We start from the raw sequence: 24,550 nt of genomic DNA on the forward strand, positions 1-24,550 counted from the left end.
TATATATATATAGTAGTTGATGAGCAATGGTAAAAAAAACATTAAATTCAGTTTCAATTAAAATATTTGGAAAATCGTTCATGATTCAGCATTATTCCAGTGCAATATTTTCAATAAACTTACCCTCTACTGCTGATCCATCAGTGACATAACTCCAGTACATCAGTCACTGCAAACTATGAAGTGTTTCTTAATGCTTTACAATATTAAGCATAAGAATTTAGCATATTGTTGGTGCCCACCAGTCATATGTCTGGTATGTAAATAATGCAAGTTTGGTATTTCAGTTTTGTAGCGTAAAGATATTGGTCCTCTGATTGCTTTTATGTTATCCAATAAGAAAACATAGTAGATTTCAACAGTTACATAAAGCTAAGCATGCTAGTCGAGCAGTGATGCTGGAAGTTTATCAACTTTCTACAACCCAGAGGGATGATTGACTAAAGATTTGCTAACTTATTTTCAGGATTTTTGGAGAAGTTTTCCGAGGCATATAGAAATGCCATGATGTTGCAATAAAAGTTTTTCTAGAACAAGATCTAACAACTGACAGCAACCTAGAAGATTTCTGCAATGAGATATCTATACTCTGGTATCACGTCTTCTTCTTTCACCAAGTATTCTTTTGTCATTTTTATCTTTAGTCGTTTATTTCCATTCTTGACATATTTCATTTCTTTTTCAGTCGTCTTCGGCACCTGAATGGTAATGGTTTTCTACTACCACATAATATTGCAACACAGATAGAACTAATCTTCTGTGCAGCATTTTTTAAATTCTTTTTATTTTTCTTAATGCAGTTATTTTATTCCTTGGTGCATGCATGAAACCTCCACACTTTTCATTGATAACGGAGTACATGGAGATGGGATCATTGTATTATCTTATACATACAAGTGGCCAGAAAAAGAGGTTAAGTTGGCGTAAGAGATTAAAAATGCTTCGTGATATTTGCAGGCAAGTTCCAAATATATCTATCCTACTTGCTTTGTTTTGTCATGGAGGCTCTTTTGGATCTTAATTGGTTGTACGATATGATTGATAAGATGAATGCTCTCCCAATTTAGTAGTAACTGGGAGCTGACTACTCTCCTATCAAGAAAGTCTGCAATGGGATTTGGGATTCAAGTGAATTTTTACTAGTAAATGCTCTCCTAATGCTATTGTAGACTGGTTGAAAGGTGACTTGGTGGACTTCAGTTTGCATCTTTCTCACCTTATTAGCTATATTTTACTTGCCCTTTTATCAGCTAATCTCAAGAATGTTTTCCTTCATCAGAACTAGCAAGCTTCACGTTTTGTTACTTAGGTAGAGATTCTCCCAGTGTTTTTGCTTAAGAAATCACTTTATGAGCTAAAACTTTTTGAGGACTTGAGGTTTGGAAAATTTGGCTATGTTATTCTTCAATATGGCATGACTAGGAGTGTGATGGATCACTTCATCTCATTTCTTAATCAGGATGGCATCCTTCTTATTGACTATGTAGATGACATCATTATCATCAGTTATTATTCCATTAGGATCACAAGACTAAAGGAGTACCTACTCTATGTTAACATTTTTAGACTAAAAATTTATGACATCAAGTACTCATTCTAGAGGTTGCTCGTTGATGAATGTATGTTGATACACTTGCGGAATGTAGTTATAAAGAATGTACCTGCATGTAAAATTATATTATTCATACAAGAGAGCCTACTTATAATTTTTACACTGATTAATAATCTACATCGGCAGAAGAGATTACCTATAGTAAGAAACATGGATTTTTCACCATAACACTAGCAGTGATAGCACAAGTTTGTTACCCCTTGGAAATTCATACTGATTTGTTCTGGTTGTCAATTTGTATTTATTATCAATAAACCAGAAATTTCCTGGTATCTGGTAAAGCACTGTTCATGATTAGATAGACATCTAGTTTTTGAGTTTCTATTGTTGCAGGGCTTCTAGGGTTGACTTTTCCTTCCCTAAATTGATATGTGATGAAACATACTTTTTCTTAATAGGTGATAGAATTCATGAAATTAGTTAAGAGTCACAGAATTGCATAGTTATTGATTCTTTGTTTACTAGTGTAGCTTTTTGTAATCAATATTTTTAAAATTAGGATTATGCCTTGTCCCAATATTTAACTTGACAATCTAAGGCCGCATTATCATTTTAATTTCCTTGTTCCTCGCCTAGATAAAGTGACACCATTTATTACTTCTACCATGTTATATCAGTCATGCTATTCTATAACTGATCTGGTTATTATTTCTTCAGAGAATATATATAAAAACTTGATGATTTCATATCTCATGCATTCCCCATCAAAAGCTGCCTTATTTTCAGGCGGTCTGTATATTATTGCTATGAGATGAGATAAAACAGTTTCAGGATAAATGTTATGTACTCTTTTCATTTGTTGATTCCTTATTTACAGTTTGATTGATTCCCAGGCCGCCTTCCAAATAAAGACTGTAATAAACTGTTAGCCTATTATCTGTTAAACTAGAATCATAAAGAAGCATACCACCAAATTTAGTGTGCCAGTATTATTTTGTGATTTCTCAACAGTGAATATATAAACACTTGATCTCATGCATTCCTTGCCAAAAGCTGACTTATTTTCAGACTGTTTATGTATATTTCCTTGAAAGGTAACAAAAATTCAGGGTAAATTTTATGTACCTTTTTCGCTTGTTGATCTCCTTAGTTGTAGTTTGGGTGATCGCCAGGCTTTCTTCAAATTAAAGATTGTAGTACACTGTTAACCTATTATTTGAAACTAGAATCATAAAGATGCAAACCACCAAATTCAGTGTGTGGGTCAATTGTAAATATTTTTTTGTACCTAACAACAATGTAATTGATCACTCATTTCATATATCCATTTGCCTTTGCTCCAGGGAAGTTTTCTTCTCAAAAAATGATACAGTTATACACTTGTCATGCTTGTAATAAGATTCTGTTATCCGTTTCACCTTATTATTTCTTACATTTTATCTAGGGGTTTGATGTGCATACATCGTATGAAAATAGTTCACCGTGATCTTAAAAGTGCAAACTGCCTTGTGGATAAACATTGGACAGTTAAGATATGTGATTTTGGCCTCTCGCGAGTAATAATAGATGGTCCAATGAGAGATAATGCTTCCGCTGGAACACCTGAATGGATGGCTCCTGAGCTCATTCGCAACGAACCATTTACGGAGAAATGTGATATTTTTAGCCTTGGGGTCATAATGTGGGAGCTTTGCACTTTGAATAGACCATGGGAAGGCATACCACCAGTTCAAGTAAGCTCTTATTTCTGTTAATGATGTGTTCTTAAACATGAACTCAATCTAAAAGGATTTTTTTTTTTTTTCATTCTTGGCCAGGTAGTTTATGCTGTTTCTAATGAAGGGAAAAGGCTGGAGATTCCTGAAGGCCCTCTTGGCAGCTTAATATCAGGTATGCCGAATTTCACGCCAAAATGCCACTTGTATCCTAGCACATCATCAATCAATGACTACTTCTATGCATCTCTCTTGTAGATTGTTGGGCAGAGCCTTCTGAACGACCGAGCTGCCAGGAAATCCTTACTCGCCTCCTCGACTGTGAATACTCTCTTTGCTGATTCGTATGCCGATTGTGACATGTACAGCAACCATACATCACTTAGGTTTCGTGCGCATTACTGTAAGTCAATTTTCTGTCGGGTTTTAAGATCTCAAGTCTCCCGACTCCTGTGCATTGGCCATTCATGATTAATCCCACTCTGATTTTGGTATTTAAATTTCACAAGTTGCTGGCTACAGAAAAAGGCTGGACACTCTTGCAATGTTCAATAAGAATTTGAATTGCAATGCTCAACATCAGAAACTTGTTTTTTTTTTTTTAAATTGAGTTAGGATCTTCTATCATCTATGATTTGATTCTCTGTTTCCTACAGTTCATAAGTTGGATCTTCATACTCATATTAGCATGTTAAAATTTGAATTTCAAAATAGAAAATGTTTAAGATAATTATGAAAATATTATGAGAGTTAAATCTACTTTCAACTTGGGAAGTTATCTTTATCTTTAGAATGAGGCTTGCTCTATAACAGGCTAAGGTGCCCTGATTGGTAAGTGGTTTAAGGCTGTTCCATCACTGGAAGAGAAGCAAAGAAAAACCCATTTGCAACTTTTACTCCATGTGTTCATGCCTTTGATGTTGATGCCAATGAGACTCTTTTGATCTTCTTTATCATGGGGGTGAAACTACACATGGATGAATCTACGATTATCTACGCGTTGTTTCTAATGCTCGAGTTCCTAAATAGGTAGAGAAGTTGTCGGTCACCCGAATATTCTTGAGGGTGATCTTGCATATCTCAATCCCATAGCTAATGATTGGGTTGTGTGTTGATTCATAGTGATGGCTAGAACATCAAGTGTGCTAGGTTGGTTTTCATTTCAACATAGAGTTTACCTTCTTTCACAAAATGGCCCTTAGAGTTTTCATCAAAATTATCGGTATAGTTTCCACTATTTTCATTGTTCGGTTACCTAAGCGATATGATATGCTACCGCATATGAAGTGGAAATATATCGACAATAAATCTAGACTAAGTGGTTAAGCATAATTATATAAACATCCAACTTCATTGACCATCTTTTTCAAAGTTAACTAAAATGTTCTCTCCCTATGGTTAGGTTGAGTGTTTTCCCATTATCCATCAAAGTCACTTTGCATAGAAAGAGAGAGGACACTTAGATTCACTATAATATCGACAAACAATAATCCTTCTTTGTAAGTGACTCAATTTTAAATCTTTGTCAAAAACATTTGTTTGGGGACATATGTGTTGGAGATTAAAGTAATAATTAATAAATTAATTGCAAGCTATTTTTTATAAATTGCTAATACAATATTCATCAACTTTTTAATCTTTCTAAAGAAGATAAAAAGTTCTTCGTTCCCTCAATGAATGGGGAACATCTCCTCGTAGATTAATGCTAACTTTTATCTTTCTTTTTCTTTTCTTTTAATCTTTCACTATCTTAAAGTGGATATGCTTCTTTTACTTTTATTTAAACAAAAGGTTATGAATTCCTTTACACATTGGATCTCTTTTTTAATTCATGTCCAGGCTCACTGCTTATGTACATTTCAAAGTACAGTAGTCAAATAATTTAAATGAGTTGGATTAAAATTTTATCAATTCATTTTAATATATATCCAGATGAACTGATCCATTTAGGCCCACGACCTATATGAGTCGGTTCGTGATGGGCTCGAGTTGATCCGCGGGTTAAAAAAAATTTCTTCTAAAATTTAAAATTAAAATAAAAAACTCAATGAGCTCGTGATCTTGATCTATCTAAACGCAATCCAAATTTAAAATTTTAATTTTTTTATATTTTTTAATTTTTTAATAGATTTATGGGTTGACTCGCTTAACTCTCAACTTGATTTGGAATGGATTGGATTGGAAATTTTTCAATCCATCAAGATGTTGGACTTGCTCATCATGAATTAATCGGTTTGACAACGCTACTTGGAAGTTAGACTTTTAAAATATTCATCTCTATTGAAATTTAAAATTTATTATTATACTACACTTGTGGAGGCTAACCGAGGCTCATTTTGTTTTATAGTAAATTGAATTATTATTGGAAAGGTTGGATATGTGACATGTGAGTGAGTTGAATCCAAGGTTAATTGGATTTAAATACAATAACAAATAGTTAGATTTGTCTTGAGTGAAGGTTGGGATATTTAATCTAAGATCGAGATTATTATATTTAATTAGGACTTAAATGAGAAGAAATTGAATGCCACAGCTTTCCTTCAGTAAAAGATGGAATCTGTCACTCCAACAGTTTCATATGGTCGGCCTCATGATCATATGTGTGTGATAAATCGAGAAGTTGTAGTTGGTAAATGAAATGTGCCCAAAGTGTGTATACGCCCGAGGTAAATGAAATATAAGTGGAGAGGGCATGTATATATCCGTAGGGTTTTGAAGCTACTCTATTATCGGGTGGGGATTTGAACCTGTTTTATTATTGTAAATCTATCACCCGAGTATTAACTCGACTACGTTCGTGAACACTAACTAATGGGGATCGTGGTTAAGTGTAAGGTGGATTTGATGTTGAAGTTGATGACTAAACTAGAGGAAAAGGGTAAATAGACAATAACTTTATTAAAAAAATTGAAATATATAAATATTAGTACAAGAGCACTCACCATGTAAGGACTTTCAAGGTCTTGTCAAATTAGATTATATCGGAAATATAATATAAACAATAAGAAAAAAACAATGCTAACAATATGATTTTACATATATATTTCAAAATACCTTTCTTGCTTCACGACCTATTGATTTGTCTAGTGAATCACTCTCTAAATCCATTAATAAAAGATCTCCTTATGTCACTGTGGATAGAGTTTCATGAGAATATCGATAATATAACCATTAGTTCTAGTAGGACAAGGATGTCTAGATGTGTTTCGCCTTGAAAACAATTTACACGGTTGCAAGCCAATGGAAGAAGACGACAATAACTTGATTCTTGACTCACTCAAAGGCTTCCCATGTCTTCGCGATCACAATCATTGTAAATGAGAAGGTATCAAGTGTCATTTTGTTTTCCAATGTGGAGTTCAAGGATGATCTTTGTGTTGGATTTTATCTCGTTATTCAATGAGTTTACATGTTATTTTGTAACACAATATTATACTGTTATGAATAAACTCATTAAGTAATCTAATTGATGATTATTGTGGGTGTGTACTATTGGATGCCAATTTATACTGTAGAATACATTAATCCATATTCTATTATTAATGATGAATTGATAATAAAATTGGATCTACTACCGTATATAAGATGTGATCCCTATAAGATAGGGTAATTTGATATCTCTCTATTTTCCATTGATAAGGAGAGTACAACGTTGTCACTCTAATCTTTACAGAAGATCTATTTCCTATTCTTCTTCTTCTCAGGATTTCCTAGGCAACATTGAGACGATCGCAAATCCGTTATATTCATGTTCATTGTCTTTATTTCATTTATTTAATTTATGCTATAAAATTTTGATGTTAAATAGATCTTGTGCATATATATTTTTTAAAATGAGCAAAAATCATATTTAATTTCTTTAGAGATGTTTGGTTATTTATATGTCTTCGGGATACTCGATAGATAGACTAATTGTCGTGCGGTTAGCCACCTTGGTCTAGGTGACTAATTGCTTTGAACTAGGACTATAAATGTTTGATTAAATGCCATACAATACGATGGGGCTTCCCACTTGCAAGGCCTAACGGCTATTGAAATTCCTATTAGTGACCTAGCATATATTTTGAAACAATAAAGAGGTTTTAACAATTATGCGTGCGAACAATTTAGAAAAATCTCGATATAATATCATCAAAACCAATAGTATCGGTAGGGTTGGATGAAGCATTAGGGTTAGGGTTAGGGTTAGGGTTAGGAAGAAAAGATTATGCTCTTTGCGAACAATTTTCAATCAAAGAATGATGATGATGAGCGAATAAACAAAGGGGTAAGAAAGCAAGTGGAAGACATGGCAATGTGACCTTTCCAACCAAATCACTTGGAACTTTTGGTAATGGAAGAAGGCTTTTAAAAGGAAGGAAGAGCAAAAGCATAAAGGAAAAGGAAGTGAGGAAAGATGCAACCTTTTGGAATTATTTACTTGAAAGTAATTCAATCATTAAAGTGATGAGGGAGCTTTTAGGTTGTTTAAGTAACATTTTACTCAAATTTTCCCCTAATTTTGCGGGTAATGTGATATCACCGAGCGTTCTTAAGCAAGTCGATGATGCTATTAGGCAACTAGTAAAGGTCGTATGAGGGTTTTGGCTAGTTTACGAGGTGAAAGTTGAAGGACTTGCATGAAAATGTATCATTAACGATATGATTTTTACACTACGAACACATTCAAATCTAAAGATTTGATCGATTATGAAACCTCTAAGTATGTGTGGTAAGATAAGTTTGTACATCATGAAGGACTAAGAATATATTCGAGGTGTTTCTATACCATATTAAATATGAAACTATGCTCTATCTCATCTTTCCTCCTTAGTTGCCTATTGGATAAATCTGAAACACAACTTAGAATGAAGAAAACTTGCTATGAATACATTTATTTTTGTCGATTGATTTAGGTGCCAAAGAATTTAGTCTCGTACTTTGGCATTTGCACACTCGATTAGGTTGTGACTACGACCGCTTGCTCTTCCACTCTTCTTCCTCATCATCATCTTTTGCTCGCACCAAGTGCTTTTTTCTTTCAAAAAAGGATTCTTTCTCAATTTATCATTCACTTAGCATTCGAGAATAGTTAGAAGATGCACTATATTTTAAAATTTATCCGAGGGTGTGTTTGCTTCTCAAAAGATTCTTCGTAACTCGTTTTGTCGAACACCCTAGCACCTAAACCTTTAGTCGAAGTGATAATCAAATATTTTTAGCGGAAAGTATTTGATAGTTCTATAAAACTCAAAATAATAATTAGAATAACAATGGTGTGCAATTGACAAACTTTTAGAGTTGTCACGATCATATCGAGTTCAAAATATGAACAAGATTCAAGGAAATCATAGGAGTGCAACAATGCTTACTTGGTACAAATTCAAGATCCTCATGGTTGTCAAATAATTTTAGCAAAAAAAGTGATTGACAACCCTAAATAACATGAACAAACTCGAATTTAACAAAGATACTCAATGGTAATTGTTCCGGTCTAAAATCGAGGATGGGTCAACTTTTGTCGGATTTGTCCTCCATTGGCTTGTTTTGCATTAGTTGCTACGGGATCTGCTTCTTCGATTGGATCAGCTTTCGATGGGTTGGGTTCGATCTTTACATATGGAGATTGGGCGGATGGAATCCCAATAGATCAGCACCTCTCTGTCTCACTGAAACAGACTAACAAGGGATCAAAAGGGGACCCATACCGACACGTTCTAAACTTGTTGAACTCGACAAAATTATTCTAAGTACTATCGAGCTCCCTGTAAACATCGTCAAGCTTTCTATAAACAATGCCAAGGTCTTCCGTGGTCAAGCACGGTCAAGCTCTTTGAAGGTCAACCTGATCGATCCCCACCCGACTTAACCCAAGCACGATTATACTCTACATGATCTAGATTTGTGTTGACCGAGTCAAGAGCATATCATGCGGAGCTTATATTGACTAAGTTAAGATCATACTACATGGAGTCTACGTTGACCGAATCAAATCAATCGATAATTATCAAATACCCTAATCAAGAATGAATTGACTCGAGCCGTTAGGATTTTGATGCAGCGGTCTGACTAGAGTTGTTAAACGGACCAACTCATGGCGGGGTGAGCCAATTCGTCAAAATTTTGTCATATGGCAGGACGGAGCGGATTGACCCACCAACTTAGCGGATTGAAAAATTTTCAACCCAACCCAACTTAAGACAAGTTATGGATTAGGCGGGCCAACCCACGGACCTGTCAAAAAATAAAAATATAAAAAATATTAAAATTTTTAAGTTTGGATTGTAATTTAAACAAGTCAAGTTGAAGTTTTTAAGTTTGGATTGCAGTTTAGACGGATCAAACTGACTAATTCATTGAATTTTCTCCTTTAATTTTAAATTTTGAAGAAAAAATAAATTTTTAATCCGCAAGTCAATCCATGCGGATTGTAGGTCAACCCACATGGATCGCGAACCTAAGTGAATTGATCCACCTGAACTCATCTTAAAATGAATGGATAAAATTTCAACCCAATCTGTTTAAATTATTTGATGGGGTGGACCAATCTTATGGGTCTAACTCAAATTGACGGCTCTAGGTCAACACTCCGACGATTAACCATTAACCAGGTAGCCATGCTCTTGTCTATTTGACACGAATCCGAAGCACTTTTAAGAGACGAGGAGCAGCAGTGGCAATCGAGTTTGTTGCGAGAAAGCTAAAGGGAATGGGAAAAAAAAGGGAACTATTTCATTCCCTTGGCCTATTAATAGAAACCCTCCCTCAAATGTGCTTCATGTTCATGTTGGTGCTCATGATCATGGAGGTGGACGAAGCAGCCACCATCAAGCTCTTCGGAGCAGTGATCCTGCAGAAGCAGGCTAACGAGGAGAAGGAGGCGCAGCCGCCGCCGCCTCCGCCGCAGCCGCGGGAGGCGCAGGACGAAGTGGCGGCGGCGAGGGAGGCCGCGGCCGCGGCGGCGCTGCCGTGCCCGCGGTGCAGGAGCAGCGAGACCAAGTTCTGCTACTTCAACAACTACAACGTCAACCAGCCTCGGCACTTCTGCAAGGCCTGCCACCGCTATTGGACGGCCGGCGGCACGCTGCGCAACGTCCCGGTCGGGGCCGGCCGCCGGAGGGGGCGCAGGGGGCCCGACCACGCCGCCGCCGCCGCCGCCTGCGTGTTGCAGTACCCCGCGCCGCCCTACGTGGTGTCGAGGTGGCTGCTGCGGCCGCAGCCGCCGGCGAGGGTGGGCCGCGGCGGGGCTTTTAACGGCGCCCTTTGTTGACTCCGCTGGCGGCGCTCTCGTTGTGTTTATTAAATATATTTTTGTTCTTTTCTTTTCTTGTGTGTATTTTTTGGTATTTTAATGGTAATTTTGAATTAAGTTGAATTTCGAATTTAAAAGAATGGATGTGTTTTTTTTTTATAATTCAGTTCACCTTAGGAATTCCGAAGGTATATAATTTTTCTTTTGATTCGTCTATCGAATAAATTTAAAATATAATTTACGTCGAGGCCATTAGTTATAGTTTTGCGGTGTCACCAACATTAGCCTTTCTCCACACAATATTTTCTATCTAAATAACAATTGTGCTCATAGACACAATGATTATTTATACGATACGATATGTTCAATACAATAAGATATGCTCGATAAAATGTTCTTTGTAGATTCATCATGATACGGTGGTTGTTCTTGCTTGTCATGCTTTGTTCGGTGGTTCAACAACCAACTTTTGCTCCTCGATTGATTCAGAAGGATTGAGTGTCGTTACTACTTCAAAGACTGTAGTGCTGGTTGCCGGAGTCTCTTGGCCCTTGGTTCAAAAACAAGAGAGGCTTACGACGATACGATACAACAAGATATGCTCGATAGAATGATCTTTACATATTCATCATGATACAAAGGTAGAAGAGGCAGATTTGATAGATCTCAAGGTTGTTCTTGTTTGTTATGCTTTGTCCAGTGGTTTGAGATTTAGCATTGGCCTAACATCATGCAAATAAAGTCTGAAACTACTGAGTAGAAGGCGGCAATTGGGCCGAGCCTCGCCATGGCCCGGCTTGGTTTGGGTCATGCTCGGCACAACTCAACTCGATAAACTTTGGGGCATGACATACTAGGTCTAATATGCTTCGTGGGCGGGTCACGTGGGGATTGTTTGACCTAATCCTAGTCCTAATTGTACCGATCTCTTAAGTTTCATCAAGCCTTATGTAGACATGGGCATGGGCACAATCCACACATCAAGCTCAACTCATACGTAAAACTTGACTTCGTGTGTACGAAACTTTTATCAATGTAGATTTTAGGAGATGTCATATTTAATTTTTCAATAAAAAATGAATTCGTCATTTCAATGGTCTACACGATCAGTTTCATGATTATCTATGAGGAAGTAAATCGAAAAATTACAATTGACAATGACAAAAAGGACGGAGATGTCAAACCCAAGTTTAAGTTTAAAGTGGTAAAAATACTTAGTAAAACCATGTTCTAACCCACTCCGGATTAATGAACAACCCCACACTAATGGCAACAAAATGTTTTCCATACTATGCGTTGTCCACACAACTGTATACCTACTTCGATATTGGATGAATTGAACCTATAAACGGCCCACCACAGGGGACCCACACGATAACCCAATGATAATTGAGGTACGATTGAGAGATATCGCAGGTGGACGCCATCGAAGGCGCCGTGCTACTCTATGGGCGGCCGTCGAAGGCGCCCACCGGTCTCCGCATCTTCCCTCGTGGCGTCCTCGACGAGTACTTAACCGACACGTGTCGAGAATGACGATCGATGGTCGCCACGTGGCACAGGCGGCGCACGGTAGGGCCACGACGGGGATGATTGGTGCTAACTTGCGCAGGTGCGTCGCGTTCCGTCATGGTGGAGGTTAAAAGGGGCATCACGAGGAGCACGCATTGAACTACTCCTCTCCTGCTCTCCCATGGCGTCCTTCGAAGGATCCGTCTTCTCCAGCGTTGCGCAGGCCCCGGAGGACCCGATCCTGGGGGTACCTCTTTCTCTCCTGAATCCTGATCGCTATATCATTCTTGATCGGAGGATTTCGAAAGTTTCCTGATCGGATCTCGCGGATCGTCGTCGTTGGGTTATGAAATCCAACTTTGTTTTGATTTACCAAAATAGTTTTGTGAATGTTACGATTGGTTTTTCACTTTTTCTTTGCCATGACGGTTGATCGTGGTCTTTTCGGCCAATGATCCGGTTTTTCTCGATGGGAAGTCGGGGTTTTGAGTGCTGTGGTCTCTGTTTTAATGGTTTGGGATCGATCAAGAAAGTTTGTGATCGAGAAGGGTTGAAAATGTTACAATAGAGTTTTATAATTATTTTCCTTTTGTGTTTTCAGATATTTTTCAATAATAGATCACTTAGATACTTTGGTGTTAAAAAATTGGTAATGAATTGATAGGTGACAGTTGCATACAACAATGATCCAAGTCCCGTGAAGGTGAATCTGGGAGTCGGAGCCTATCGAACTGAGGTATAAGAAGTTAAATTATTTGGTTACGACTTTACATCCCTATTTTTTAAGGATTAAGTGAATTTATTATGTGTTTCCTCTCATGTGATAGGAAGGAAAGCCACTTGTACTGAATGTCGTGAGGCGAGCAGAGCAACTGCTAGTCAACGATCCGTATGTTCATTAACTTATTTTGAATTTATAACATACAGATATGTGTGATTATGATTGATGCATGCATTAGTGAGTTGACATTCTTGCAAGAAGAGTAACCTACAGTAGATTGTGACGGTTAAATTATCCCAAATTGTAACTTCGATCTATATATTTACGTTGGTTTGCATTCCTATTCTTTTTTCTCATTGATAGTTCATGATCACTCAATCGCTACTAGTTCTAGAATGGTTGGAATATTTTCACTACATTATTCAAAACTTTCTGAATTCTTTTGCTGGACCTATATTTATCCACTATGCTTGATGTACCAGAGTGTTGGTCTATAGGTAGCAACGTGTGAAAAAAAAGGATGTACTGATGTAGTTCAGATTTGAGATGAGATTGTTAAGACAGATGTGAGATTACTAGAAAGGATATTTTAGAATAGTTAGATATAATATAAAAGATAATAAACTGAGAAAATCTGTAAAAAATTAGTTGAGACTTGAGATGGGAATGCTAAGATAGATGTGAGATTACTAAAAAGGATATTCTAGAGTAGTTAGATACCATAAAAGTTAAACTGGAAAATTTTGAATTAGCAATGTACACTAAAAGTATCTAACTCTAAATAGTTAGGACAGATATTGCTTGATACTGATGACATGTTCATTAAATTAAACCTTTTCTTTTTATCATTCTTTACCACCCATATATGTTGTTTTCTTTGGGTACCAAAAACACCTTTTTTTCTCACAGTATATATATAATTCGAAATCTTGGACAATCAAAATAAAAAAATGTATCTCAAAATTTGTGTCAAAATCATAAAAAATGTTTCAATGCTCTCCTATATGAGGGAGATAGTGTTAGTGGTGGAGTGCCATTGCCATATTGTAATTTGTAAGACCAAAATGCAAGGAGAAATGTCAATTGCAATTCATGTTATAAATGCACTGTGGAGTAGGAAGGTTGGGTGCTGGAAACAGTGTTTGGAAAATTAAACCAGATTGATGAGTTCAATTGTTAAATAGGAAGTAGAAGTACAATTAGTTTGGTCTGATAGTTAAATATCTAGTTGGGTTGAAGTTGAACCCTATTCAATTGAAAAATCGATAATCTTTGGGGCAACTAGTTCACTTGCCAGTTTGATTTTAAAATGACTGTTTGAAGCTTTGCGAGGAAATCCTTGTAGTAAGAAATCTTAAATATCCTTTTTGCCCTTTTACAATTTTTTTTTCAAACTGTTGTTAAAATTTCAATGGCATCCTTGAATTGTATAAAAATAGCCTAGTTCCCAAAATTTGGAGCAAGCGCCCTACCATGCCTGTAATTGTTTCTGCCCCTGCCGAGGTGGTTGTAATGGTTATGATATATTGGAACAGTGGTGGTTTGTTTTGATCAAATGGAACAATGGTAGATTAGGGGGATGATATTGTCATGTTTTGGTTACCAAACTTTCAAATTAATGTATATGAATCGCTTGGCTCATTCCCTAGGTTTGTGGACAAATCCTAAGTTATGGGCAAACTGGATGTGTCATGACTGTGTTTGACTCTTGCTGAAATGAAGCAGTGTGTTAATGGAGTTCCCAAACTGATTTCATTCTTTGATGATTTGGAAGTAAATGATAATTTTAACTATTTTCTCAATGATAGAGTTGATGCAATTTAGTATATCATCTTATTACCTTGTAAGATGAGTATTCAGTATCAACAATATATGCTCACCTGTTTGTTATTTCGTTTTAAAATGTGCACCATATCTTACAGGATACTGAACAGTTTGAACTGCCAATTTATAGCACTATATTTATTTATCTAATACTCTTCAGATCGCGTGTGAAGGAATACCTCCCTATAACTGGATTAGCAAATTTCAACAAACTGAGTGCTGAACTTATATTTGGTCATGACAGGTATTTAATCTTCATAATTATGGTGATGATTTTTGATTGTGTACATGCATGCGACTGTATTTTCCTTAATTGATTTTTTTGGGCACATTGACCTTAACAATACTAATTTCTTTTTTTGTAAGATAACTTTCTTTAATTTTGTAAGAAGCTTGATGTGTTTACCTACAAATATAATTCACCTTTTCTTACTTTGTCCTTGTTAAAGCCTTTTTGAATAATGTTTGCTACACATTTTAGGGCTTCTCTTGTTGTGAGTTAACATTGTTAAAATAAAAACGTCTGTAACAAAATATGTTTGGAGAAGTCTTCAGGCATGTTAGAGGTGATTCATGTTCTATGATTATCATGCTTTTAAGTTGCTGAAATTTTAGATCCAACAGTTATGTATGCATCACCCTCAAGCATAGCATGCACAATTAGATGTCTTAGTACTTAATACATTGAATAATTAATTCAAAAACTAAAGGACAAAAAAGACAAGTGACTGATAGCTACAGTTATAAGTTATATCATACCTTATACGCATTCATGTTTTCTTTAGCAAGTAACTAGTTTACTAGTAAGGGGTATACCTGGTGGCCATTTCTAGACCTATATTAGTATGGAATTTTCTTTATTCACTATGATTTGCAAAGAGACAGTGGTTGTCACATCCTGTAATGAAAGATGTTACTTACTTTGTTCGGTATACAGTATAGTAGTAGTTCTAAACAATGTAACTCATTCATTTTGGTACTAGAAACATTTCAGAGCTTCAGGACTACCCTTTTTCATGTCTGCACATTAATCAAACAACCAGAAATTTATTTACCTATATCAGCAGATGTTATTGTTTCTGTATGCCAGAGAGTTAATTGTTCTATTGTTGTATATGTTTAAACATATGGTATTATGCCCTTACATGTGATGTCAGTCTTATATATTTTGTTGTAATATTTACCTTTTAATATTATGTTAAAATAATTGCCAATCACCATCTTTTGAGTCTATTGAGAGGAATGCAGGTTGTACTGGAACCTCAATACACAACTAATTCATCGTAGGTTTCACTTTGTTTCACATTTTTCAAGATCTTGCTCATTGTTTTCTTCCAAGTCCCAATGCCAACTCAGCCACAGTAGATCTATCAGGTAATACCCCTGCTATATATCCTGCCATGTTGGCACCTCCCTACTTTGTGTCACCAACAACTCCTGTGATTGTAGCCTCTCAATGGGCAGATCCAGGATCAACCTTCATCAATTCTATCATCACCTGATTGAAGCATAATCTATTTCTCTGACTCACACTTCCAGGTCAGCAATTCCTGCTTTGACACCTCCTACACAGTTTGAATCATCTTCTAATCAATGCTTCCCCACAAGTTATTGAGGCCCTTGTTTGTTGCTGCACTATGGCTTCCTGTTTGTGTCCTTACTCTTGCACATGGCCAATAGTTCTCCACTTCCACATTGTCAGTTGCCTCATTTCAACTCTGCTACTATGGTTAATCGATAACGAGACACAATGTTGCCCCTTAGTGCTAGGCTTCCTACAATAGCAGCCATTTGTATCAACGATCCAAGCAAGCACTTAAGTTACCCATGGAGGTGCATGTAAGAATAGGTCTAGATCTAGAGGTTAAGCAGCCTAAGCAAAGGATTTGGGGGGTGAGGTACAAGTTCAAGATGCTGTTAGTCCATAATTCCTAGTTAATTTTCATTCCTTCTATCAGACTTCTGGCCAAGTTTGGTTCAGATGAGGGTATTATTTTATTTGAGGGGAGAGGGGCCTGATCTGAGCAATACCAAATGGAGAGGCTCTATTTTGGATTTTTGATTATGAGGGACCCGAATAGAATTTAAATAGTTGTGAGGCAGTTAATTCTATAATGATCATCAAAGAATACACCTAGCATTTATTGAATACCAGAATGCAATTAAATTCTTAATTTCTAATACTTCCAGTGAGCAAAGAGGAAAAGACGTAGATAATTATCTTGCAAAGTTGTCAGTCATTCTAGGTAAGTATTGGATACAATGCCATTGTTCTAGTTATGATTGTCAAATCTGTGATGCAAGTGTTAGGATCAATAATCCTATAGCCTAAATTCTTCTGCTGAGTTAACTCGCGATCGGCTTGTATTATGCTTGAGTGAAGATGGTGGGTAGGATACTGGTTGTGACAAGTTTCTTTGTCAAAGAGATTGCATGAAGGAAGCAGAACATGAAAGAAGAGGAGATGAAAATAATTTGCATCCATTTCACATGTCGCATGCCATAGAATTATGTTGGGGCTCTCTATGCATCTGAAAAACATACAAAAATCATTATCGGGGAGTTGCTTTTTGAAATTCTAGTCTAGGACTTGTCTGGATTGCTCAATATTTTTTTGTTATATCATATGCTTTTAGTAATTATGAAAGAAAAAGTAACCTTTATTACTTGTGTAGTGGTGAATTATTACTTTTCAATCAAGTGGACATTTTAAGACCCAATTTCCCGTGAGAAGCACAGATAGGGAAAGCTAGGGAAAGAAAGAATAAAAAAGGCAGTCTGATACACAAAGGTCCCGCCAATGCATGGGAAGTATTGGAAAACATTTTCTTATTTTCCTTGAGGCAACAAAAGAGAGGAAAATTTTAAAATTTTATTTATTAAAAAAAATTAACATCAATTAAATAGATTTTAAAAATTAATTTTGATTTTTTTTAAGTGGATTTGAATTATATTGCATGTAAAAGTGAGTTTTTCATCAAATTGGACAGAAGCAATATACAAGAAAATGGAAAAAAGGTTTCTAGTTTTTTCTTTCCTTCTCCGTGCTTCTGGTAGTGGAGGAAAAGTGTTGTTGGAGTCATCATATTTTTGTTTACATTTCATTCCCTTGTAGGAAACACATGGTAAAACTTTGGTTGTTAAAACACCTTAAGTTAATATAGCTTCATATGATGCAACACAATTTTGTGGAAAAAAAATATGTAGTGCAACATATGGTGTTTAATGCCATAATGTCATTTAGTTATCGTTGCTAACTCAGGTTTGAAATCTATGGTTGTTTTTTGTGCTTGAAAGTGACTTGTGTTATCTTTATTATACAACAATAACCAAGTCTTATCCCACTAGGTGGGGTTGGCTGTGTTATCTTTATTATATCTAGCAAAATGAAAAAAACAGAAAGAAACAAGATATTTTGAACAGAAGATACATGGAACCTTGAGGGTGCCAGTTAGATTATACGATACTTAGCTCACAGGGGTCTTAAGAATTGTTGCTAAGGTCTTGGTTCAAAACTCGCCTTCGTGAAAGGAAGTGAGGGCTTGAGGATTTTCACTATATATTGTCTAAAAAAAGAAGATACATGGAACCTTGATTTTATAACCACAAAATTACCAAAGGTTTCATTATGAGAGTTTTCCATTACTTGTTTTCTTGATTTGTCCTCAATGTCTTAAACATGACATTTTTCTATGTTTGAGACAGTCCTGCCATTCAGGAAAATAGGGTAGCTACTGTGCAATGCTTATCTGGTACCGGCTCATTGAGAGTTGGAGGCGAGTTTCTGGCAAGGCATTACCATGAAGTATGGCCTATCTCCTCAGCCTTGTTTATATGCTATTAATTTTCAAGACTAAACTTGTTCCATGTTCTCCAGCGCACAATTTACATTCCACAACCAACTTGGGGAAATCATACAAAAGTTTTTACATTAGCTGGTCTATCTGTGAAGACCTACCGCTACTATGATCCTGCAACAAGAGGATTGGACTTTGACGGTGCAAAATCTCTCCTTATCGCAAATTCACTTAGTATCAATTTTTGTTCATTTCTAGCGACTGTATTTAGCATTTTCACCATTCAGATCTTGTGGCCTTCTTTCTTGTAATACAGGTTTATTAGCAGATCTAAGTGTAGCTCCTCCTGGAGCCATTGTGCTTCTTCATGCATGTGCACATAATCCTACTGGAGTCGATCCAACACTCGATCAATATGAGCAGATCCGGCTTCTAATAAGGTCAAAGGGCTTGCTTCCCTTCTTTGACAGTGCTTATCAGGTAAATCAGTACACCAGCCTTATTTTGTTCAGCAAGAACTTTTGAGTCCAGACATGCAGCATGTCACCGTTGTAATATTTGATTGTGATAAAAATACAGCGCCAATTTCTCTAATCTGCCCCGAGTATGTTCTATAAAATTTCTTCAATGGACTGTTAGTTAGTGGTTCCATCTAACCCCAATGCATTCTCCATCATTACAGGGGTTTGCAAGTGGAAATCTGGATGCTGATGCACAATCTGTTAGGTTGTTTGTTGCTGATGGTGGCGAATGCCTCACAGCTCAAAGTTATGCAAAGAACATGGGTCTCTATGGGGAACGCGTTGGTGCACTAAGTATTGTAAGAATTTTTCATTTACTTCAGATCTTCATACCTAGCTGTTGATTAGAATTTTTCATTAGTGTTTCAGACTACTACTAAAATTTAAAGTGTAGAACCAATTCTTTCTAGATCCATGGTAGCAACACTAATAACCTTATCCATGCATGTAGCCACTGACTGCCCTTTCTTGTATTTCGTCTTGCTTTGAAGTTACTGTCTATCCACCGATGACTGACAAATCTATCAGACTATCTACCTAAAATTTCCAAAGCGAGTGCAACCACACTATCCCAACTTCCCAATGAGTGTGACAGTAGAGCATGTCAAGTAGCTCCAAGCCTCTAGAGATCTTATTTGAGCGTCCAACATTAGTCTCTAACGAATATTGGTTGACCTCTTGACTCTTTGATTATCTGCAACTTTTTCCAACCTCTCCAATCGAATATCTCACTATCTTGCAATCTGTAGTTGCACCATTAGTAGTAAGAGTATGACCTGTTTAATTAAATTGTTCGTGTGACCTTACATTATCCTCATGACCAATTTAATCAAATCTCTTGGATTCGACCCATTTAAACCCATGTTGTGTGCACTGTACAGGCTACAATTTTTGACCCTTTTGACCTGAATTTAAAATGGTTATGTTTAGATTAACATTCGTGGGGTGTCATGATTTGTTTACAACAAAATGACCCGAACTGCTAACCCTACACTTAACAATTTGCACATTCGTTTCACAAGAGAGTATGTTCAGTATCGTCATTCAACTGTCATGATGATCACATTAGTTTAGAAAAAAACTGACAGAAATACGGATTTGAATGTGATTCTTCCATTATAGATACAGAACTAGTTTTCAGATGAGTGCAAGCAGTGAACAAATTTCCAAGGTGATGGGTTGGACTTTTTTCCTAATATTTTGATTTGTGACTTCTAATTATATGCAACAAAGAATAAAATAACAAACCATGCTACCTAGTGTTTCAATTTTATCAATCATGGTTCTATTAATTTGCTTGTTACTTAGCCATCGTTTGCTTATTCAATCTTTTAGGTCTGCAAATCTGCTGATGTGGCTGCTAGGGTTGTAAGCCAGCTGAAACTCGTGATTAGGCCCATGTATTCTAATCCTCCTATTCACGGTGCTTCCATTGTGGCAACTATTTTAGAAGACAGGTAATTTATCATGGTTATTCTGTTAAGAATTGTTTATCTGCTTATTTTTTAGCTCCTTAAAATACAGAATTCTGAAATTTTTGTTCTTGAAATTGGGCATTTTTCTGACAAGTCAGTTCATAATAGATAGCTTGCAATATGCTATATCTTGCGTATTTGCCCTTTATTTCTTCTTCTTTGATGGTACTAATGGGGAAATTATTAGAGTTAAGTACTCTAGGTAGGCTCCTCTATCTATATTTATTAATCAATATAAAATCATAAGGTCCCTATTATGGTATTGACATTAGATCCCTATGTTCATAACACTCACACTCAAGTTATAAATATATTGTGGAAATTCAACTTGTCACCAACATATTCAATTTTAGGAACCTTTGAAGGTAAATTCTTGACATCAAGGTTGTGTGGTATTATGACCTAACTTATTTATCTAAAGAGCTCACATGCCGCTAAGGCCATCGCCTTATGTTCAACTCCAACACTTGACCGGTCTGAAGTGTCTACCTTTTTTTCCTCTGGGCAATTAGATTAAATGTGGAGTGTCTTTCTATGAAGAACATGTGCAATCAGAATTAATGTACTTTATAATTTGAAGATGATGTCTATCTTAAAGTAGGATTTCTAAAAATGAAATGCTAGATCTTGTCATTGTGAAGTACTCAATTCTCACATACTTCTCTTTATTAGTTAGCGACTCGCCTTGTCATGGTACCTATTTGTTATTAGTTTGTGTCCCTAGCATGATTTTCTCAAGAATTTTAAGTATAAATGTTTATCTAGCGATGTTAATGGCTTCCCATAGCAAGCGCCATCAATACCAACGAAGTATTTACAATCCTCCAAATTTTTGGTTGGAAAAGTGTTGATGGAAGCTAATCCTTCTGTTGATTGTATTATCACCGGTGATGATGATATGGGCTATATGGAAGGATACATCTTTCGACTATAAAATAAGGTAAAATATTGAATGATTTGTTATGCTTCTAACCATGCCAAACCGCTAAAGGGCAAAGATATTAAAAACTAAATCCTGAAAGTTACTTCTTTCTTTTAAAAAAAAAAGTAAATCTGCCACCTCAGCGACCCCCTAAAATTGACCTCACGGATATGGAGGGAGATAAATTTAAGTACATAGGTAGGAGACACATGGTGGGGTGAATTGTAGGTCATGAGTTCCCATGAGATTCGACCCCCTAGTTATTGACACCAGAAATATCATGGGTCCACTATCTGTTAAAAACTAAATCCTGAAAGTTGCTTCTTTCTTTAGTTTGCATGCTAGATCAACCTCCTCCGGGGTAAGAAACCTTGGAGGCTACTCTATACAAACCTTCAGTAAGATATTGTTGGTAAGATATTGTTAACGTTGAGCTGATAAAGGGGCTAATGAAAATAGTCGTCGAGGTGAGAGAGAGGGCATCTAAAGTAATCTTGTCCACGGTGAAAAAGTTGTTAAGATAGTCTTAGATGCCAAGAGATCTCCTTGTGTTGATCTATAAGATCATTACAAGAGCCTTTAGAGTGTAAATCCACTTCTAACTCACAATAGATCTAATCTATTGGAGAACATCATCTCTTTTATTATGGCCGAGTATCAACTCAAATCTGATACATGTTACTCCTTAGCATTTTATATTATTAACATTTAGGTCCTTTGGTTAATAACATTAGTTAACTTTGACCTATTCTTTTGTTTTCAGAGAAATGTACAAGGAATGGACGATTGAGTTAAAAGCTATGGCTGATAGGATAATCAACATGCGTCAACTACTTTTTGAGGCATTGCGTACCAGAGGTATGTTATTAGTGTGCAATTCTCTCAGATTCATTAACCGTTTCGTTAAGGATTATTTTTTCCTTCCAGTTTTCCAAATTTTTCTGAAGTAAAATTAAATATCCGTGAAATTCTGTTTCAGTAGGATTTTTCAAGAAAATGGTTTCAATTGAAATTAAAAAGTATTGAAAACTATTGCATCTTTGTGGAAACACAATCTTCATTTCATGGAGTAGTCTCAAAGCCAGGGAATATTTTTTATTTTTATACTTTTACCCAGTGCGATAGAATATTTGATTTTCCATGTTTTCTTTTTTCAAAGAACTAAATGCACAGAATTTTCTGAACATGGATACTTAGTGGGTTGCTGCCTCACTCATCCATTACTTGATGTCAAGTAAATCCAATATATGGATCGAGTGGAACGCATTTAAAAATTATTACATTGAAGAAAAAAAAGTTACCATCCTATTTAAGATTTGAGCGTAGTTTAGTGACCATTCATGCAAATCCCCCCATCCACTTAAATATGGCTACCTCTCCTTTCATCATGCTCTGATACCTAGAATTAAGTATTCGGTTAAAATTGAATTGAATCGAATTAATCGAAATCAAACAAATTAATTTTTTTTTAACTAATTGAATTGATCAAATTTTCAAGTAAAAATTGAACAAATCGAACTGATAAAATATCGATTAATTCAATTAAAAATTGAATTAACCAAAATTTTCAAGTATTATGAGAGAGTTATCAATTAGTTAGGGATTTATAATTTATTTACTTAGAAATTTATCAATTTTTTAATGTTAATTTATTCGATTTAATCAAATAAGAGATTTTAAAATTGAATCTGAACCAAATTACTGATATAACTGTATCTTTTTAGAAAAAAAATTGAAATTTCAAAATAATCGAATTGAATTTTTAAATTTGATAGGTTTGTTTTTTTTGGTTTAATCGAAATTTTACTCACCTCTACTATGCCACATGATTTGGGAAACAAACAAACTAGAAAGCTATTATCCATTCTTGCTTATAAACTAATATACTTATGATATCGATATATTACAACATTCATGTCCTTTTTCATGGTTCCGAGAAATAGCAGCTGTTTGTTTCTTCTTAAACTGTAAATTACCTTCTTTTTGTCATAATCCAGGGACACCCGGCGACTGGAGTCACATTATCAAGCAGATTGGGATGTTCACTTTCACTGGGTTAAATAGGGAGCAAGTGGCTTTCATGACCAAGGAGTATCATATTTACATGACTTCTGATGGGTAACCTACTTATCTCGCCTCTTGATTTTCCTATGTCCTACTCTAGTCTGGATTGCAAAGGGTTATCGTCTTCACCTTTGTCGTATTTATATTTCATCACCTCTGATGATGCAGTCGGATAGTTGGTCGGATAGTCATAAATTGTGTTAACTCCTCTGCGTAGCAATTTAACTCCTCTACTATACAATTTTACTCTTCTATTACTGTTGTTGCAGGAGGATCAGCATGGCTGGCTTGCGCGCCAAAACAGTTCCTCATCTTGCTGATGCAATTCATGCTGCAGTTTCTCAGATTCAGTGAGTGGTGTCTGTTGAGATTTCACTTTCGGATCGTGCGGAAGTTAAGTTTATTCCTTAGGATTCAACTTATCGTAGCTCGCTCGTTAACTCTGAATAATAAAAAACGCTTAGATCTATGCTTGCAAGATTTAATTTGCTTTGCAGACATAGTTCTATGGATTTCATGTAAACTCATGCATTATTATTCTATGCGGCATCGACATTTTTCGAGTTCAGATTTGTTTGCAGCTAAATTTTGTATTACCACTTTAACTATGATTTGTTTAGTAGCGGCATAGTTGAGTTGGTTAGTACATTTTGTATTGAATCCCCACAGATGATCAACTATGAATTTCTTGAAATTCTAATAGCAAGCAGCATTTTGTGGTTTAGAGGTTTCTCAAGTGCTATAGTATGTGATATTTGTTTAAAAAATTTTGAATCATAAATATCCACCTCAACCGAAACATTCCTTATGATCGATCGGTTGCTATCTTGAGACTGAACTTATCTTGACGCCCAACTTGATTGCAACCATCAGGAACATCACAGCGAATGAACTCGATGGGTCATCACTCAACTGTTTAAGAAAGACTTCTGGAATGGAAATAAGACACTCTTTTCCTCCCAATTCTTCCTCTTTATTCCTTCAAAAAGAAACAATGAATCTTATTCTCTTCTTTCGCTCCTTTTTTCCTTCCCCTACTTCCCTTCTATATGTACTTTTAAGATAAAGAACAGTCAAATGCACGAAATTTCCATAACAAAAAAGATCAGACTATATTTAATCTATTGTACACAATCTTTCCTTACATTGCAAGAAACGATTTTCGCAATTTGAATTTGTAACTACTAAGTCATGCGGCAACAATTTTATCGTTACA

The 24,550-nt window shown here is 35.9% G+C and overlaps 3 protein-coding genes across 3 annotated transcripts; all 3 read left to right on the forward strand.

Moving 5' to 3' along the window:
• The first annotated feature begins 805 nt into the window (after positions 1 to 805).
• Positions 806 to 3,837, forward strand: LOC141823900 (serine/threonine-protein kinase CTR1-like). Its single transcript, XM_074711103.1, has 4 exons — positions 806 to 957; positions 2,997 to 3,285; positions 3,370 to 3,442; positions 3,526 to 3,837. Exons 1-4 carry the CDS (start codon positions 824 to 826, stop codon positions 3,606 to 3,608), a joined length of 579 nt encoding a protein of 192 aa, XP_074567204.1. The 5' UTR covers positions 806 to 823; the 3' UTR covers positions 3,609 to 3,837.
• A 6,120-nt stretch (positions 3,838 to 9,957) lies between these two features.
• On the forward strand, positions 9,958 to 10,640 carry LOC141825654 (dof zinc finger protein 5-like). The gene has a single exon (XM_074713037.1). The coding sequence runs from the start codon at positions 10,016 to 10,018 to the stop codon at positions 10,514 to 10,516; it is 501 nt and encodes a 166-aa protein (XP_074569138.1). The 5' UTR covers positions 9,958 to 10,015; the 3' UTR covers positions 10,517 to 10,640.
• A 1,512-nt stretch (positions 10,641 to 12,152) lies between these two features.
• On the forward strand, positions 12,153 to 23,902 carry LOC141823212 (aspartate aminotransferase, cytoplasmic-like). Its single transcript, XM_074710475.1, has 12 exons — positions 12,153 to 12,257; positions 12,675 to 12,746; positions 12,838 to 12,899; positions 14,716 to 14,799; positions 18,261 to 18,360; positions 18,433 to 18,553; positions 18,669 to 18,832; positions 19,035 to 19,172; positions 20,209 to 20,330; positions 22,034 to 22,128; positions 23,268 to 23,388; positions 23,604 to 23,902. Exons 1-12 carry the CDS (start codon positions 12,192 to 12,194, stop codon positions 23,686 to 23,688), a joined length of 1,230 nt encoding a protein of 409 aa, XP_074566576.1. The 5' UTR covers positions 12,153 to 12,191; the 3' UTR covers positions 23,689 to 23,902.
• The last annotated feature ends 648 nt before the right edge of the window (positions 23,903 to 24,550 follow it).

The sequence above is a fragment of the Curcuma longa genome, chromosome 3 (assembly GCF_044706935.1).
Source record: "Curcuma longa cultivar G26 ecotype Majalengka, Jawa Barat chromosome 3, ITB_CL_G26_1.1, whole genome shotgun sequence".
NCBI classification, from domain to species: domain Eukaryota; kingdom Viridiplantae; phylum Streptophyta; class Magnoliopsida; order Zingiberales; family Zingiberaceae; genus Curcuma; species Curcuma longa.